The sequence below is a fragment of the Ctenopharyngodon idella genome, chromosome 19 (assembly GCF_019924925.1).
Source record: "Ctenopharyngodon idella isolate HZGC_01 chromosome 19, HZGC01, whole genome shotgun sequence".
Classification (NCBI taxonomy): Eukaryota; Metazoa; Chordata; class Actinopteri; order Cypriniformes; family Xenocyprididae; genus Ctenopharyngodon; species Ctenopharyngodon idella.
This window is the reverse complement of record NC_067238.1, coordinates 12,779,197-12,797,977: the sequence shown is the minus strand read 5'-3', so window position 1 is coordinate 12,797,977 and position 18,781 is coordinate 12,779,197. Positions and strand designations below refer to the sequence as shown.

The 18,781-nt window shown below is 39.5% G+C and overlaps 2 protein-coding genes and 1 non-coding gene across 5 annotated transcripts; 1 reads left to right on the top strand and 2 right to left on the bottom strand.

Annotated features, from left to right (window-relative positions):
• Nucleotides 1-140: 140 nt before the first annotated feature.
• Nucleotides 141-13,226, top strand: aqp10b (aquaporin 10b). Of its 2 annotated transcripts, none has more exons than XM_051872129.1 (6): nucleotides 141-440; nucleotides 2,718-2,844; nucleotides 2,918-3,055; nucleotides 3,142-3,260; nucleotides 4,934-5,151; nucleotides 13,113-13,226. In XM_051872129.1, the coding sequence occupies exons 1-6, from the start codon at nucleotides 354-356 to the stop codon at nucleotides 13,156-13,158; spliced, it is 735 nt and encodes a 244-aa protein (XP_051728089.1). In that variant the 5' UTR covers nucleotides 141-353; the 3' UTR covers nucleotides 13,159-13,226. The 2 variants fall into 2 exon arrangements, with proteins under 2 accessions (XP_051728089.1, XP_051728088.1); XM_051872128.1 differs by lacking the exon at nucleotides 13,113-13,226 and adding an exon at nucleotides 6,861-7,678.
• znf687b (zinc finger protein 687b) lies at nucleotides 7,828-18,753 on the bottom strand. 2 transcript variants are annotated; one of them, XM_051872075.1, is made up of 11 exons: nucleotides 18,635-18,753; nucleotides 17,287-17,323; nucleotides 14,885-17,189; nucleotides 14,493-14,794; nucleotides 13,178-13,362; nucleotides 12,867-13,043; nucleotides 12,584-12,746; nucleotides 11,121-11,459; nucleotides 9,816-9,928; nucleotides 9,603-9,705; nucleotides 7,828-9,525 (listed from the first exon to the last, which is right to left on the bottom strand). In XM_051872075.1, exons 3-11 carry the CDS (start codon nucleotides 17,166-17,168, stop codon nucleotides 8,941-8,943), a joined length of 4,251 nt encoding a protein of 1,416 aa, XP_051728035.1. In that variant the 5' UTR covers nucleotides 17,169-17,189; nucleotides 17,287-17,323; nucleotides 18,635-18,753; the 3' UTR covers nucleotides 7,828-8,940. The 2 variants fall into 2 exon arrangements, with proteins under 2 accessions (XP_051728035.1, XP_051728037.1); XM_051872077.1 differs by lacking the exon at nucleotides 17,287-17,323 and having other exon boundaries at nucleotides 18,635-18,719.
• LOC127501729 (small nucleolar RNA SNORA13) lies at nucleotides 11,544-11,682 on the bottom strand. The gene has a single exon (XR_007926709.1). It is a non-coding gene; the product is annotated as a small nucleolar RNA SNORA13 (small nucleolar RNA).
• Nucleotides 18,754-18,781: the final 28 nt, after the last annotated feature.

The window sequence follows — 18,781 nt, the reverse complement described above, 5'->3', positions numbered from 1 at the left end:
AAATAGTAGATGATTTATGCAGTCTTGAAAATGCGAGCAGTGCAAAACAGATAAAAGTTAACAATAAACTATTCGTTGTTTTATTACACAAAAGGGCAATGTACTGCATGTAATTGTCATTCCTTCCCCAGACGTACACGTATAACACACTTTAACCACAACAGATAGTCTGGTGTGATAATTATCTAATCGGAAGACTATGCTTTCTCCAATGTGTTGACTGGGTCTTATCATTAGAAATCTTCTCAATGGAGCCCTGAGAATCATCTGTCTGGAGTCCCGAATCTCCTGGCCTACTTTTACTCCTATTGTAAACGAACAGAAAAACACAGAAGGTAAAGAGGGCAGAAATAATGGATCGTCTGCTGAGGAGATGCCGAATCAAGAGCAGCTTGGTCAGAGAATGTCTGGCTGAATGTTTCGGAGTCTATGTTTTAATAGTAAGTCTGTAATCTTCATATCTGAATCTCTAATATGGAAATGAGGTCTCAAAATGAGGCCAACACTTTTGTTGTAAATAAAACAGATTATTGGCATACATTTTTACAAGAAAATACTATTTCAGTCTTTAAAATTGCATGTTTAATTCAGTGTTACATGCCATTACTTTCATAATTATTTGTAACGTTAACAACAAGCAATGCTACATTATTTATTAATATTTGATAACATTAGTTAACAAAAATACAACAGTTGTTAGATATTTTAGGTCCATTAAATAATATTAACATATACAAACTTTTGAAATTAATATGAACTAAGGTTAATAAATTCTTTATAAGTATTTTCCTTGTTAGTTCATGTTAACAAATATAGTTTACTAATGTAACAAAAGGAATCTTACTGTAAAGTTTTATTTCTCTTAATGTATATGTATGTCTACCTTCAAATGTAAATGGTAAAGCATAAAACAAATTTTTATCTTCATAATAGCCTATTATCTATTGAAATGTATTGACTTGTGCACATTACATCTATTCAGTAGCACATGTGCAAAGAATATCACCAATATTCTGAGGTCAAACTTTAAAGACTTTGAACTACAACCCGAATTCCAGAAAAGTTGGGATGTTTTTTAAATTTGAATAAAATGAAAACTAAAAGACTTTCAAATCACATGAGACAATATTTTATTCACAATAGAACATAGATAAACGGACAAATTTTACACTTTTATCCACTAAATGAGCCAATTTCAAATTTGATGCCTGCTACAGGTCTCAAAAAAGTTTGCATGGGGCAACAAATGGCTGAAAAAGCAAGACATTTTGAAAAGATTTAGCTGGAAGAACATCTAGCAACTAATTAAGTTAATTGATATCAGGTCTGTAACATGATTAGCTATAAAAGGAATGTCTTAGAGAGGCAGACTCTCTTAGAAGTAAAGATGGGCAGAGGCTCTCCAATCTGTGAAAGAGTGCGTAAAAAGATTGTGGAAAACAATGTTCCTCAACGTCAAATTGCAAAGGCTCTGCAAATCTCATCATCTACAGTGCATAACATCATCAAAAGATTCAGAGAAACTGGAGAAATCTCTGTGCGTAAGGGACAAGGTCGAAGACCTTTATTAGATGCCCGTGGTCTTCAGGCCCTCAGACGACACTTGCATCACTCATCGGCATGATTGTGTCAATTACATTACTAAATGGGCCCAGGAATACTTCCAGAAACTACTGTCGGTTAACACAATCCACCGTGCCATCTGCAGATGCCAACTAAAGCTCTATCATGCAAAAAGGAAGCCATATGTGAACATGGTCCAGAAGCGCTGTCGTGTCCTGTGGGCCAAGGCTCATTTAAAATGGACTGTTTCAAAGTGGAAAAGTGTTCTATGGTCAGACAAATTTGACATTCTTGTTGGAAATCACGGACGCCATGTCCTCCGGGCTAAAGAGGAGGGAGACCTTCCAGTGTGTTATCAGCGTTCAGTTCAAAAGCCAGCATCTCTGATGGTATGGGGGTGCATAAGTGCATACGGTATGGGCAGCTTGCATGTTTTGGAAGGCACTATGAATGCTGAAAGGTATATAAAGGTATACATCTATTTTTAGAGAAGGCCTTGTGTATTTCAGCAGGACAATGCAAAACCACATACTGCAGCTATTACAACAGCATGGCTTCGTCGTAGAAGAGTCCGGGTGCTGAATTGGCCTGCCTGCAGTCCAGATCTTTCACCTATAGAGAAAAATACGTCAAAGACGACCACGAACTCTTCAGCAGCTGGAAACCTATATCAGACAAGAATTTGACCAAATTTACACCAAAACTCCAGAAACTCATAACCTCGATGCCCAGACATCTTCAAACTGTTTTGAAAAGAAGAGGAGATGCTTCACCATGGTAAACATGCCCCCATCCCAACTATTTTGAGACCTGTAGCAGGCATCAAATTTGAAATGAGCTCATTTTGTGCATAAAATTGTAAAATTTCTCCATTTAAAAATTTATGTTATCTATGTTCTATTGTGAATAAAATATTGGCTCATGTGATTTGAAAGTCTTTTAGTTTTCATTTTATTCAAATTTAAAAAACATCCCAACTTTTCTGGAATTCGGGTTGTACTTAATAATCTTTTGCACACATCTCAGGAACTGCAGTTACCATAATGCACAACAATCTCATTGTGCCATAAAGCTTTTTATAACAGACATCACGCTGACATTCACACCAGATTATTTCTTTAAAAATTCTTGACTTCACTCTCTCTACACTTCAGCTTTTTGGGTGTGGCTCAGTTGCCCAGGTGACGACCTCTAAAAACACTAAGGGAGAGTACCTGTCAATCAACCTCGGATTTGCATTGGGCACCACATTTGGAATCTATATTGCAAAAGGGGTATCAGGTATAAACTCTCCAGTGCAGCTGTGTATAGTAACTATATCCATGTATATTAAAATATTTCTCATCTGTTTAAGGAGCTCACCTGAATCCAGCTGTTTCTCTCAGCCTGTGTGCCCTGGGCAGGTTCTCCTGGACTCGTCTTCCTTTCTATGTGTGGTCGCAGCTATTAGGTGCATTTCTGGCTGCAGCAACTGTTGCTCTTCAGTACTATGGTGAGTGGATCTTGGTCTATAATCTCTAAACATACAGTACAGTAAGTAGATCCAAATGAAGACACTTATTCATGTATTTTGTTCAGATGCCATAATGGATTTCACTGAAGGGCATCTGACAGTTAGTGGTGCCACTGCCACAGCTGGCATCTTCTCAACTTACCCAGCAGACTACTTGAGTCTATGGGGGGGAGTGGTAGACCAGGTCAGTAATAAATGAAACAAGCAAATTTATTGTTTAAAACGCTAAGACTATTCCAAGATGGCGGGCGCGCCGACATATCTGGAGCAGTTGAATGTGGCATCTACGTACACAAATCTAAAGCATGTGAGGCATGAAGTGTGAACACACTACTCATACTATTTATACTACTAAACGGCATAGAATAGTGCATAAGTATGCAAATTGGGATGCACCTATTGATATATAGATGCCTCATTAGTGTCTATTTCTGTGGGCTTCTATATGTAAACAGTCTGCCATATTGGAATGGTCAAATCCAGTCCATGAACAATCGCATATAAGTTGAATCTGCAACCCAGTTATTCACATGTATGAATATCTATATCTGCAAAAGACATTAGCAGATGATTTTCACAGCATTAATGTGATAATTCTGCATATTGAGTTGTACGTAAAAACACACACCACAATATTCTGCACAATTCAGTGACATTTTCTATTAAAATTCATTGATTTGTTAGTGTGAGAGATGAACAGGGTCATGTTAACTGATCCAAGACAACAGATGCGTTGATGTGTCTGGAGTGGTCGAATGTGGCATCTACACAGAGTAGAGGTCCACATTTCACCAAGGTCCATCCTCTTGGAGTTTTCTGGCCTTGTCTGGCTTAGACCTTTGTATTTTACTGTTTAAAGCTATATGTAAGATTTTCACAACTATTTTTAAGACATACATTTGTAAGAGTTTTCGTAATTAGCTAATTCACATACAATTAAGATGCTGACACTGCTAATTATTATTGATATCCTGAGATTTCAGTCCATGGGAGTTTAACATAAATAGAGGTAATATGTTCCAATGCCAGTATATATTAGCAGAACACTTAGTAATGCATTTCTATACACCTTTAAAAAGATGATTGTTCATTTGAAGTAGTTTGAGTAGATAAATGACCTCAGGGGTCATGACACCAGGATCACCCTGACCTCCGTTTGGCTGAATCAGGAAAAAAACTGTTCAGCTCACTTCATGGAATTCTGTTTCTGTTTAAAGCTATTGTGGTGGTGATGTTATTCTAGCATTGCAATTGACTGAGTTCTGACAAGGTTTGGGTCCAAATACTCAAGGGCCCGGTTTCACAGACAGGGCTTAGCCTAAGCCAGGATTAAACCTTAGTTCAATTAGGATATTTAAGTAGCTTTTATAAACGTACACCAGAAAAAAACATTACTGGTGAGACAAAACAAGGCACTGATTTATTTTAAGGTATGTCAGTTCGACTTTCAGTTAAAACAGCTCAAACATGCATTTTAGTCTAGGACTAGCTTAAGCTTTGTCTGTGAAACCGGGGGTAAAAGTCCAGAATTGTATATAATATAATTTGTCGTGAATATGTGTTACCATTGTTGAGATTTCTTGTCCCTGAAGTGTAGTGCGCTCAAACATAAAGGCTCTTTTTTGCTATTGATTGTACAATTAAGAACCTTTAGCATTCATGGAACTTTCCAGTGCACAAAAGGTTCTTCATAGTGAAAAACATTCTTTAGATTTTCTGCAGTGAAAACCCCCTTTTGGAACCTTAAAATTGTCAAAAATATGTCATTAACAAGGCTTTAAAAAGAATTCACTTAAGAGTTTGATCTAAAGTGAGCTGTGTAGACAGTCACAGCATTAACTTGAGCTTGTCCTGCAGATAATTGGCACAGCCGCTCTGCTAGTATGTGTTCTTGCATTGGGAGACCCTCATAACACACCAGCTCCTCCTGGTCTGGAGCCTGTCCTGGTAGGAGCAGTTGTCCTGGTGATCGGCATTTCGATGGGATCTAACAGCGGATATGCCATCAACCCAGCACGAGACTTTGGACCAAGACTCTTCTCTTACATTGCAGGCTGGGGAGACGAGGTGTTCAGGTCAGTGTAACACACACAGAGGGCGAGGGAAGGTGGCGGTTTTCTGAAAGTGCACTGCAAACTGCTACAGCAGACACTAAACAAGTACTTGAAGATTGAGCAGCGAGCTCATTGGCTACTGACACAGCTGTGCCCTATAGAGATCAATGTGATTGCAAGCAGATTGAGTTAACTCTGCCACCTAGAGTTTCTTGACAGAACTTTGTATTTATTTGAAATAGAAATCTTTTGTAACATTAAAAATGTCTAATAACGTCTAATAAATGTTTAATATATCTTCGCCGGATAAAAGTAATATTAAATAGCCCTTTTAATTAAAAAATAAAAAATCATATAGTCCCTAAACTTTTGAACAGTAGTGTATATATACACTATATTACCAAAAGTATTGGGACACCCCTCCAAATCATTGAATTCAGGTGTTCCAATCACTTCCATGGCCACAGGTGTATAAAATCAAGCACCTAGGCATGCAGACTACTTCTACAAACATTTGTGAAAGAATGGGTCGCTTTCAGGAGCTCAGTGAATTCAAGCATAGTACCGTGATAGGTTGCCACCTGTGCAATAAGTCCATTCGTGAAATTTCCTCACTACTAAATATTCCACGGTCAACTGTTAGTGGTATCATAACAAAGTGGAAGCAATTGGGAACAACAGCAACTCAGCCACGAAGTGGTAGGCCACGTAAAATCACAGAGCAGGATCAGCGCATACTGAGGCGCACAGTACGCAGAAGTCGCCAACTTTCTGCAGAGTCAATAGCTACAGACCTCCAAACTTCGTGTGGCCTTCAGATTAGCTCAAGAACAGTGCGTAGAGAACTTCATGGAATGGGTTTCCATGGCCGAGCAGCTGCATCCAAGCCTTACATCACCAAGCGCAATACAAAGCGTTGGATGCAGTGGTGTAAAGCACACCACCACTGGACTCTAGAGCAGTGGAGACGTGTTCTCTGGAGTGACGAATCACGCTTCTCCGTCTGGCAATCCAATGAACGAGTCTGGGTTTGGCGGTTGCCAGGAGAACAGTACTTGCCTGACTGCATTGTGCCAAGTGTAAAGTTTAGTGGAGGGGTGATTATGGTGTGGGGTTGTTTTTCAGGGGTTGGGCTTGGCCCCTTAGTTCCAGTGAAAGGAACTCTTAATGCTTCAGCATACCAAGACATTTTGGACAATTTCATGCTCCCAACTTTGTGGGAACAGTTTGGGGATGGCCCCTTCCTGTTCCAACATGACTGCGCACCAGAGCACAAAGCAAGGTCCATAAAGACATGGATGAGCGAGTTTGGTGTGGAGGAACTTGACTGGCCTGCACAGAGTCCTGACCTCAACCCGATAGAACACCTTTGGGATGAATTAGAGCGGAGACTGCGAGTCAGGCCTTCTCGCTAACATCACTGCCTGACCTCAAAAATGCACTTCTAGAAGAATGGTCAAAAATTCCCATGAACACACTCCTAAACCCTGTGGAAAGCCTTCCCAGAAGAGTTGAGGCTGTTATAGCTGCAAAGGGTGGGCCAACTCCATTAAACCCTACGGATTAAGAATGGGATGTCACTAAAGTTCATGTGAACGTAAAGGCAGGCGTCCCAAAACTTTTGGCAATATAGTGTGTATATATATATATATATATATATATATATATATATATGCAAAAAAACAAAAACAAAACTTTTGGACACTAACATGAGACTTCTTGCTTGTCAGAGCTGGACATGGATGGTGGTGGGTACCGTTGATTGTAACGTGTGTAGGTGCTCTTCTGGGTTCGTTACTTTACGAGCTGCTGATCGGAGTACATCATCCAGAGCCAATGGATCCTGAAGGCCCGACAGTGATGGTCCAGAAAACTGTGGAGTTAGAGGGTGTGCATCCAAAGTTTGACACCATTAAAGAAAATGGCAAGGACGGGATCTTTTCCTTAACCTCAACATACATAAGCTAAAGTGAAAATAATCTGTCAAACACATGATGGAATCTGAATTGTTATTATTTATATATTAAATGTATTTAATTATAACTTCTTTTTTTGAAGCATAATCATTATCACAATAATGTCTGGGAAAGTTTTATGAACTACATGACCTTATTGGGGTCTTCTATATCATGTCTAGTAATTTAGGATTTTTTTGTAGGTTTATAATCAAATATATCAACAATGACTTTGTAAAATCCTGAAGGCTCGCTAATGTCTTAAAAACGTTACTATTTAAAACAATGTAGCAAAATATCTATACAATATATACTGTTGAATTGTGGTGCAGTAAAGACTACTTCATATTTTGTTTAAGCAAAATCAAACATACTCAATTCCAGCTCCAATGAAGCAGTAAAACTGTACAATATTTGGTTTTATGTTACGATTAATCATTTTAACAATTAACTAACATCAATGCACTGTGAACTAACGTATAAATACTACTAACGTTAACAAAAATGTATAAACTCTGAGTATTACTTAATGCACAGACAAATGAGACCTTACTGTGAAGTTCTATCTATAAATTTTCTACTTAAAAATGTATGCACATAAACATTTTAAATGTATTTTCATCAGTAATTGCATTGCATTCAATGTTTTTGCTAATATTGATATTAAACTCTGTACATTTCACTATTATTAAGTGTTCCCAGCATGCACCGGGACATAAATCATTAAGGACACCATGCTCTGTACCGTACCAATTTACTGTTTTATTTAGAAAGAGAACTGACACAGATGTACGGCAGTGAAACAGGCAGGTCATCACAGAATAAGATGGCTGTCTATAGACTATGTATGGGACGTATACATCTATTACTGGAGGGATAGAAAGTCACACTCACACAGATGATTCACACGATCACAATATTATTTTTAAGAAATGTGATTTTCGACAAGCACAGAACTTTCTGATAGAAAAGACTCTTATCAAAGAAAAAAATACACAAACAACATTCATATTTGTACATAATTTGCCATAAAACACACAAGCAATCCTTCAAACTCAGTGTCGATTTTTCAATCGTAAAAATTACATCAGGTCCCAAACACAAACTTTCACTAGTAGTATTTCAATTTCGCCTTTCAGCTAAAGAAAAAAAAATACAAAGACTGAACTTATTCACATTTCCAAATGCAACAACCATATCAAACTGATGTACTGCATTTATACACATATAAAATGTGCTCAAGTGTATCTGTGATTGAAATGTATCCATGTTTACTTATATTGACCTTTTTTGACTATTTAAACTTTACAATCCATTTTTGACCTCATATATCTGTTCTCCTTGCACAAATGAAACTTTTTCGTTCTCAATGATTATCAAAAGACTGATGAATGCTTTAATATAAATAAATATCAGTACTACAATGTCTGTACAATATCGTTACATTTAAAAGTCAGTGTTTTCCTTTATTTGTTAAAAAAACCTTCACTAGCACCCTTTTTGCTTTAATGCTTTTGTGGACTGATGCTCAGCTCCGCAAAACCCAGCAGACACCAAATTGCTCTAGATGTAAAGTCGTTTTTGAGCAATATAAAGCCTGTCTGAGATACAATTTGACCTTGTGTAAATTTATTTAAAAGGCTGAGGATGTTACAAACAGGGATCGATTGGAGGGAAGGGGGAAATAACTTTAATATCTTTGTATTTCGGAAGACAGATCACAATCATAATGACAGGTTAAATTTTCCAAATCATATGCATTATTTTTAAACTCGTCTTATTGGCTGGTTAAAAGCAGTGTCCTGTTTTGCAATGGCTTTTCCTTTCTTTGCTTTTTCCCATCTTACTCGTTCTACTAGGGCTTGTCGGTCCTGTGTGCCGTGATGAAGGCCATGCCATGCGTGCGGAAGTGTGTGTTAAGGTCCGAGGTTTTGTCGAAGCGCCGGCCGCACACCCTGCAGCTCACCCCTCCGTCCCCCTCCTCGCCCGCTTTAGGTGAGGACGGCGATCCGTCCTGTGGAGATGCGCCAGGTGATGCGTTTCCACCACGACCATCATGCTGACCTTGGCGCAAGCGGTGCGTGATGAATTTGTGTCGGCTGAGAGAGCCGGCCGAGGCGAAGCAGGCTCCGCATTGCAGGCACTGCTGAGACGCGTTCTCCGCATCACAGTGGACGGGAATGTGGCGCTGAAACTCATCCCAATCCTGGGTGGTGAAGCCGCAGGGTGTGCAACGGAACGTGCCGTCGTCTTCCTCTTGATCGACCGGTCGGTTTTCAGAAGCTCGAGTTCTCTTCACTGGACCCGAGGCGTCCTCTCCCGTGACGTCATCTGTATCGGCGCCGCCCCCTGCAGCTGGAGCTCCGCCCTCATTGTCAAGCTCAGATGAACTGCCCGCCCCGTCACCTGGAAGTGAACGCTTTCTGGTGTTTGGAGCGCTCTGAGAGAGGAAATTAAAATGAATATGTGGATAATTAAATATAGTAAACTGTAAAGAGTTAGAGTGTTTAAACTGACCGGTCTGTCTGTTGTTTGTCGCGCTCTAATGCCATGTCTGACCCGAATGTGCTTCTCCAAAATCAGACGACTACTGAATGTACGCTTGCCCTCTGAGCAGTGCCTGAAGAGAACAACATGTACAGAATTAGAAGAGATAAATAATCAAATAAAGAATCATTTTAGGAAGGAAAGGATTCAAAAAAATTGGTGGTTGTTGAATATTTGACTCACGGGCAGTGGAAGACTCTCTTGACGCCCTCATGTATTATTCTGACATGTCGACGAAGGCTGTTGGCTGAGCTGAACGAACGCTCACATAATCTACAGGGGAACTTCTTCATTAACTAGAGGAAGAAATAAAAAAAATAAAAAAAAGGAGGCATAAAACAAATGCGAAGAATTAACGTTTTTATTTTAAGTAAACAAATGGCAAATAAATTAAAAAACGCAAATCTCTTCATGTTTTGGACATGGGTCATTGACAAATAAGGTTTTTAAAAGTGTAAAAAAACATAATGGAGATATAATTAATTTTGAAGTTTTATTAAGTGTTAACAATGAGATTATGTGGTTTTTATAATCAATTAACACTGCTTTTGTCATTTTTTTTTTAAAGATGGACAAAACGTGTCACCAAAAATGTCATTTGGTTTAACCAAAATTTCGGTTTTACTGAATGACTGATATCTAGCTAGCTAGCAAAAGGACAATCAAACATTTTATATTTAGTACAAGTTTTTAAAATATTACATCATTTTCCATGTTTTATAGCGGTTGTACCAAATGACCTGATGTTTCAGGACATGCGTATGAGCAAGTGAAAACATGAATTATTCAAAGAGTTAAAAGAGAGTTAGTTACTTTGCTTCATGACCATGTGGTCCTTTGCAGGTGTCTGAATGATGTCACATCGTGTCACATGATATTGACAACATGATTTGATCCAAAATGGTCCCTTTATATTGGTTACTCCGAATGACATCAATGAAATTCAGACATTCTTTCTCATAACAAAGCAACGACTTCTACACAAAATTTTAATACCATTTTGCACTATGTTGATATATGATGTTATAAAATCATGCCAGAATAAAAAATATATTTATTCTAACATTTTAAGATATTTTAATCACAAATGAAATGGCTGTGTTGGCCTTTGGACGGTTAAACCGAATGACCTTTTGACACTTCAAAATCTTCAAAATACCTTTATATGTAGAAAAATAGAATTAAAACCTTTTGGATTCAATAAAAGAGATCTAGTTGTACTATCTTACATACTTTGGATGTCATATATTTGTTTTTTATTATTAAGGCCTTTGGACAAAAAAATGACCATCACATCATTGACCCAAATATAAAACAAATATATATATTTTTAAATAAATATCATCAATTACAAGAAAACGCAAGCACAGAAGTATATAATAGAGTCACACATTTATTATAAAATATATCTCTTAGATAAAATATATAATAACTTCTGTGCTTGCATTTTTTTGTGATTGCTCCGTGTATGTTTTTAAGAGTACCAACCGTGCCGTGGTCATTCTTCATGTGGTCGATGTAATCCTCTCTCTCTGCAAAGCGTTTCTTGCACTCCCTGCACCTCCACTCCATATTCCCGCTCTCTGGAGAGCTCGGCTGCTCTTCCTCCTCATTCTCATCCTCTTCTTCCTCTTCTCTCTCCTCCCCTTCCTGTTCTCCCTCCTCTTCTTCCCCCTCTTCTTCCTCCTCTCCCTGTCCCTGGCTCAACTCATCTGAATTGTTTTCGGCTGGTTTGGGTTTAGACGTGGAGTTGTTGGCAGGAGCTGAGACAGGAGATGAGGTGGTGGGCGGAGTCTCTGCTTTGACAGTCAGGCCTCTATGAGCAGTCTAAAGGGAAATATTGAAAGACAGCTCTGGTCAAAAGCATGAGCGAGACAGAAAGGAAAATAAGACAAATCACACTGAGGTGGCTTTTGTACTTGGTATGAGCTTTAGACAAGGTGATACACAGAAATCACTCTGTAAAGGCTAAACCAAGAGATTTTCTGTATGCCTTTGCTGACACCACATTCTTTAGGGGAAGTGAAAAAAATGGGTAACACAAAAGGCAAAATAACAATTCATTAATTTTTAAAGCTTAAAGGGTTAGTTCACCCAAATATAGAAATTATCCCATAATTTACTCACCCTCAAGCCATCCTAGGTGTATATGACTTTCTATAATGGGAGTGAATAGTAACTGAGATTTTGAAGCCCAAAAAAGTGCATCCACCCTTCATAAAAGTAATCCATATGACTCCAGGGCATTAATAAAGGCCTTCTGAATGAAGCAATGCATTTTGTTAGAAAAATATCCATAACTTTATAAACTAGAATCATTGGCTTCTGTAAGTGAATCGATTCCGGCGGAAGAGTGAAATTTGACCTTACACATGACTTACTGACGAACGCGGAAGCGCAGAGGATATAGCAAAACAAAACACCAGTCACGAGTTAGAAGTCTAAATCGAGAATTTTTAAAGATGGAGGAGCTTGAGTGTTGCCCAGCTCTATTTGTTTGAACCGCGAGAGCCGTCTACTCTCACCTAAGCTTACTCGGAACTCAACTCTCTTGTGAACGTGCGAACGGATGTTACCGGAAGCTAGTGATTATAGTCTATAAAGTTATAAATATGGATATTTTTCTTACAAAAACTTGCTTCAGAGGGCCTTTATTAACCCCCTGGAGCCATATGGATTACTTTTATGATGGGTGGATGTGCTTTTTTGGGCTTCAAAATATTGGTTACTAATCACTCCCATTATAAAGCTCGGAACTCCTGACTGTGTTTGACTGGAAGAAGAAAGTCATATACACATAGGATGGCTTGAGAGTGAGTCAATTATGGGACAATTTTCATTTTGGGTGAACTAACCCTTTAATCAATTAATATCCTTAAATGCCTTGTTTAATGACAACAATAATAATAAACTAGATCACAAACTTTTATTATTATTGTTAATATATCTACCTTGATGTGTTCCATCATGGAGCCTTTCTGGGCATAAAGTTTAGTGCAGTCTGGACATTTGAACACATGCACCTTCTGTTTGGCCAGGTGAGTGTCAAAATGCATGTAGAGCAAAGGTTTCTGGGTGAACACAGTGTCACACATGACACACTTGTAGATCATCCTGTAGAACGAGTTTAAGAATATAAGGAGGATCAGAGTTTATATGTTTAAGTAATTTATTTTTAACATTAAAATATTTCACATCCATGGCTAATCATGAAAAGCTGTGTGTTCAACCTACTTAGCCTGTGCAGCTGTGAGGGCGGGATGCTGGGAAGTGATGTGCCCCTGGGCACTCTGCGCAGATTTGAAGGCCATCGGGCAATTGGGGCACTTATGAAACACCTCACAGTGAGCTGTCTGAATGTGGGACTTGATGGAATTCAAACCTCCGAACACAACTTGACAACTGGAGCACCTGGAAATAAAGGAAGTAGATTTGAGCATGTGCAAGTGTAAGTAGGCAATTTTTTTTAATTCCTTGCAGGAAATCTCAAAAGGAAACTGCCTGCAATATTATAAAACACGGATAGAAAATTGATAGCCAGGAACCTGTAGCCGATGCGCCTGGCAAAGTGCAAGCAGGACTCTTCAAGATGGGTTTGAAATGTGGCCTGGCGGGCAGTGCCACCACATTCTGGGCACACATGGGGTGCGCGGTGCTTATGGATCCGCTGATGGGCCGACACACTGCACCAGTTAGGCAGCATCATGGGGGGAGAGCAAAGCATACAAGTCTGAAATAAAAAAAACAAACAGCAGGGGCAACATTAAGGAATTAGTAAATAAAGTAATTTTCTAGCTTATACAATGATTTTGGGCCCTATTTAAGAAACGCAAGTAGAATGTGTAAATTGATCGTAAACAAATTCTTATGTAAATTCACATTTCATCAAAAATAAACATTGAATGCAAATTTCTTATGCAACAATTTACAGAGTCACACTGAATGCAACAATTTGTTGCAATGACTATTATTTGGTCTTCTGTGATTTATTGAACATGGCTGTTGAATTCTGTTGTTTTAAATAAGTCACCAAGTTGGCTAACATAGATGAGGCTTTTTGAAATTACAAAACTGACTTGGTAATGGTGATAGAAACATCAATCAAATCAGCATTGATTGCACCATACACCTTCATTTTCTAACAAACGTGTGCATAAATCTTTCTTATAGTTAATATCACATAATTATGTTTAATCTTTTATCTTTGATAGCTTTCAATTATACTGTAATGTTGAATGAATGGCTATAATTAATGGCTAAAATTAAGAAAAAAAATCAATTTCATAGAGACATCAGTCCAATTAGTATTGGAATCGGTGATACTGACCTTCATTCATAAAAATATGCCATTAAACAAATATATAAAATATACTGTCTTTATGTTGTTTCTACATTAATTTGGAGATTAAATTAATCACAATTAATTACAGAAAAATGTGATTAGTTAATTTTTTTAATCGACTGACAGCACACACTTTTATATCTGTCAGAAATAAATGTTATTTACTAAAAAAAAATTATATATATATATATAATTTTTTTTAGTAAATATAAATATATATATATATATTACACATATACACACATTTTAAATATTTTAAATAATATAATTATATTATTTTTTTATATAATTGATATAAATATGAATTACTTTTAATATTTTATATTATGTTTATATTTTATTTTATATATAAAATGTATTTCTGACAGATACCAAAACATTTTACAAAATTCAAATTAAAATATAATTTTGTGATGGAGTAAGTAGAAATGCTGGTAGGGCATGTAAAAAAATAAAAAATAAAATAAAAAAAAAGACACCAGAAAGAAAATCATTGTGTTTACAATTTTGCAACTTACTGAGTTAGGAGTAGCTCTGATTTGCTGGAAATGGGTCACTAATTCAGCCTTGCTTGAAAATTGGGCTTGGCATTCAGGACACTTGAAGTTGTGATATTGCAGGGCCTCTCCTTTCTTGCAGGGCAGCGGCATCAGGGCCTGGGGACTCTGGGGTCCACGGCGGGCAGGGCTGGGCTGGGTTGAAGCTGTGCCTGGCGAGGGGGAATCCTTCAGTGGACTGGAAGTGGATGGTAGAGTGGTTGTCCCTGTTGGGGTGGTGGAGGATGTCAGAGGTGGAGAGGACAGCGATGGAGAGAGCATACCTAAAGGAACAAGAACATTTACTGTTCAATAACAAGCTGAAGAAGTCCTATTCAAATCTTCACAAAAACTATTTTTTTTTCATAACTTACCAATGGGAGTAGTGTCTTGCTGGCCAATCATCTGCTCCACTGTAACTGGTCTCATAACCAAATGTGAGCACTGCATAACAAGGCCTCGTTCCTTGTGTTCCCGAGCATGTAGCAGCAGGCTGCATTTATTGAAGAAAGCCAGCCGCTTTGCGCAGTGATTACATGTCACTTCTATTCTCAAAGAGCGCCGGTCGTAGTGTCGTGCCAGGCTGCGCTCCAAAGCGAAAGAATCTCCACACTCCAAGCATCGGTAGCCAGCAGCAGGCATAGGAAGACCCCATTCAGGGGGTGGCGGGGTCGAGAGGTCCGGACGGTAGCTGGGCAGCAGGTTCTTGCTATTCAGGATCTTGTTGAAAGCCTCAACCAGGCTGGACTGGCTACGGGAAATAACAGCACCTGTGCTGTTGACGATAGACGCTGGTTTACATGGCACAGTACCTCCATTGGCGGTTTTGGTGACTGTAGGGCGCACGCTTATTCCGCCGACAGCTGGTGCGACTGGTAAAGTGGTGGCTTTTGTGATGCTTACTGCTGTGGCAGAAACTTTCATTTTATCAGACTGCACTGTCATTTTGTTTTGGACCTTGCTGGCTGCTGCTAACATGGCACTACTGGCTTCTAGAGTGGATACTGGTAGGGTTGAGCTTTTTACCACTTGACCAGCAGTGGCGTCATTTTTTCTGGCGCCTTTCGCAGGGCTGGCTCTATTTCCTGTTTGGGATTTACTTGCATCTTTGCCTGCATTGGCAGCACCTCCCTTACCTGCTACTCGGGTAACCGTGCGGGTGATGCCTCCTGTAGATGTCTTAATGGTCTTGATGCGGACTTTAAGTGGTCTGGAGGGAACATTGCTGCCAGCTACAGCTTTGCCACCTGTGCTTGGTGACGAGCCAGTGTCTGCTGGTAGGGATTGCGCAGTATCTACCTCCATTTTTTCTCCATCCCTTTTCCCACCGTCCTTACCATCCACATTGGCCACATCTTTTCCATTCTCTGTAGACCCTTTGTCTACTTCCATCTCCTCTTCTTCTTCCTTAGGTTCTCGAAGGGCAGCAGATGGTGATGAAGATGCCACTGCTGGGCTGCATGATCTTTTGGTAACTGCAGACGTTGGCATGGAGGACTTGGGCATCTCAGGCTCAGGGCTCTCCGGCGAGTCTCGTTCTTCAATCACATGCTCTGGGTTTCGCTCCTCTTGGGGTAAACTCTTTCCGGTTCCTGTTTGGACTGGTGCTGAAAGCCAGTTCTGTTGAGCTCGAGGAGAAGCAGGTGATGCCAAGGGGATGTCACCTGGTTTGGGGTAAGCGCTTGGTGATATGGACGTCGAAGGAGGGAGAGAAGGAGACTGTGAATTTTCTGGAGGTGACCTCAGCCTGCGAGACAGTTTCGGAGGAGTGGGCGAGTCCGGACTCTCGTGGATGACTAGAGATCCTCCAGAATCAGGATCTGAGTCCTCTTCATCTGAATCTATGCGTCTGAAAGCAGACGAACTAAGACGTGGTGTTCCGTTAAATGGCTCTGTTAGAGATGTAGCAAGCGGAGACGATGCCACAGCCCCAGAAACTCTGGACCCAACTGAGGGAGAGGACGATGACGGAGAGGAGGATGTAGTTGTGGAGGGAGTGGAAAGAAGTGGTTTGGGTGGGGGAAAGAAAGGAGATGCTGCTCCACTTGCCCCACTAGGAACTGCAGGAGCTTTCGCCTTGTCTGCACCTTCTATGTTCATCTCCTGCTGCATATGCTGCTGTTGCAGAAGCTGCATTTTCCGGGCCCTTCCGACAGAGTCTCCAGCACCTTGTGCCATTAAAGGCTTCAGCTTATTAAAGATGTTGCTGCCCTGTTTGGAACTGCCAGAAGATCCAAGGACAGATCCTGCGGTCTCTGGAATTGTCTTTGAGCTGCATATGGGCCACTGCTCCCCATTCGGCTGGCAACGGGCCTGCGACATATGTACTGACCCACCAGATGACACAAATCCATTATGGTTGAGTGGGTCTGGTACTGAGTTGTCACCACCATCAAAGGGCTCAGGGCGAACACGGTTCTTTACAATCACGCTAACAATAGAAGGGTCACTCTGAGAATCCGAGGATGGGCTGGGTGATCTTATGGCTGAACTTCCACCTACTGAAGTATCACCAGACTTTATGAGCGATCCTCCGCCTGCTCCTTGATGCCCCTCTACCTCATCCGGTGCAGACTGGATAGCCTCTTTGGCATCAATGTCAGGAATGTCAAACGCTGCCAATAGGTCATCGAAATCGGGGGTTTTCATGTCCCCCATCCCGGGTCAGTGGACTCAATCCTAGAACACAAATAAAATGTCTGAAAAAAGTTTGTGATAAGAATTGCATTAAATGGATAGTTGATCAAAATTTTAAATTCTGTCATCATTTACTCACCCTCATGTCGTTCCAAACCTGTATGATTTTCTTTCTTCTGTGGAACATATAAATAATGGAAGTCAATGGTCACCAAAACAGTTTGGTTGCCAACATTCTTCAAAATATCTTCTTTTGTGTTTCGCAGAAGGTGGTCACACATGTTTGGAACGATTACATAATATTCAATTTTGGGTAAACTATCCCATTAAGTACTGTGTTTACATTATTTTCTATTTAAAAAGGAAATTTAATACTGTTCATACAAATCACAGTGTGATTCAATGGTGTCTTTCAAGCAGGCAGGGGGTAATGTGTTATATCTTTTAACAATATCTCATAGCAAGTCATCCAGTTTCATAAGGTGATTCTGGTTTGTATAAAAATGTCCTTTTTGCACAAACATACATCATTAAAACATTCCAACTATTTGTAATCCTAATAGAAACTGTTTCGAGCTGAGGTACCAATTAGGTAAAATTGACAATGCCTTTAGCCACATGCATTCTGTTGTTTTAATAATAGCCCGTTCTTTACTTCGACAACAATAAAAAAATATATACATTACCTTATATATAAATACATCGCGCTACAGCAAAATGACATCGAACGGCTTTTGTTAGCTTTGGCTAACAGCCACGTAATTGTTCTGTATAAACTTAGCATTGACGGCTGAACTGGAAAACATATTCACTTATGCGATATATAAATAAATATATTTTCAACATATAAATGGTAATATTATGATCCAACACCCATTTTTCCCTTGCTTAACAATGGTTTATTTACAGGTAACAGAGCCTGTTTAGCACGCTACAGCTGCTATGGTATCAACAAGAGAATCCAAACAAGCCCTCTTAAAATAAATAAAAACACTGCATAAACACTTTATCGGCCAATAAAGAAAGGTAATGATTCAGTAACCATTAAGCACGTTACAGAGATCAATTTGGTATATAGACGACACACACAATTGCTTGAGAACGGCTAAAATCTGCATCTGACCTGGCTAACTACATATGGGGACCGAAACTGAATCGCTTATGGTACCATTGAAGGGCTTTTGTCACATTTAGTCCCTTAGTTGCGGTTTTGGTGTTTATAGAATGATAAATAAAGAGCTCGTGGGCTGATAAACAGATATATGAGGTGTATTTTTGGGTTTGTTCTGTCATGACGGCGGGGTCCGTGCTGCCCCGTCGCGAGGGTCATTTAAGCGCAGGCCACTGCATGTGCACGGCAACATTTACCTGTTTATAAATAACCTCACATGGATGCCACATTATGTCTTTATGATCATGCATTTTTATGTACGTGTGTATTATTTTCGGATTGTGTATTTTCATGCACGGACAGTGATTTTGTTTACCTGTTTTTTGAGATTCCCGACTATCCTCGCTCCAGATGAAGCGCCTTAACTTCCCGTCATCGATCGAGTATGGCCAGGTCTTGGCAGATAACAGTGATAACAATGGACAGGAAAATGATTTTTCGTCTTCTTTGGTTATATTGTTAT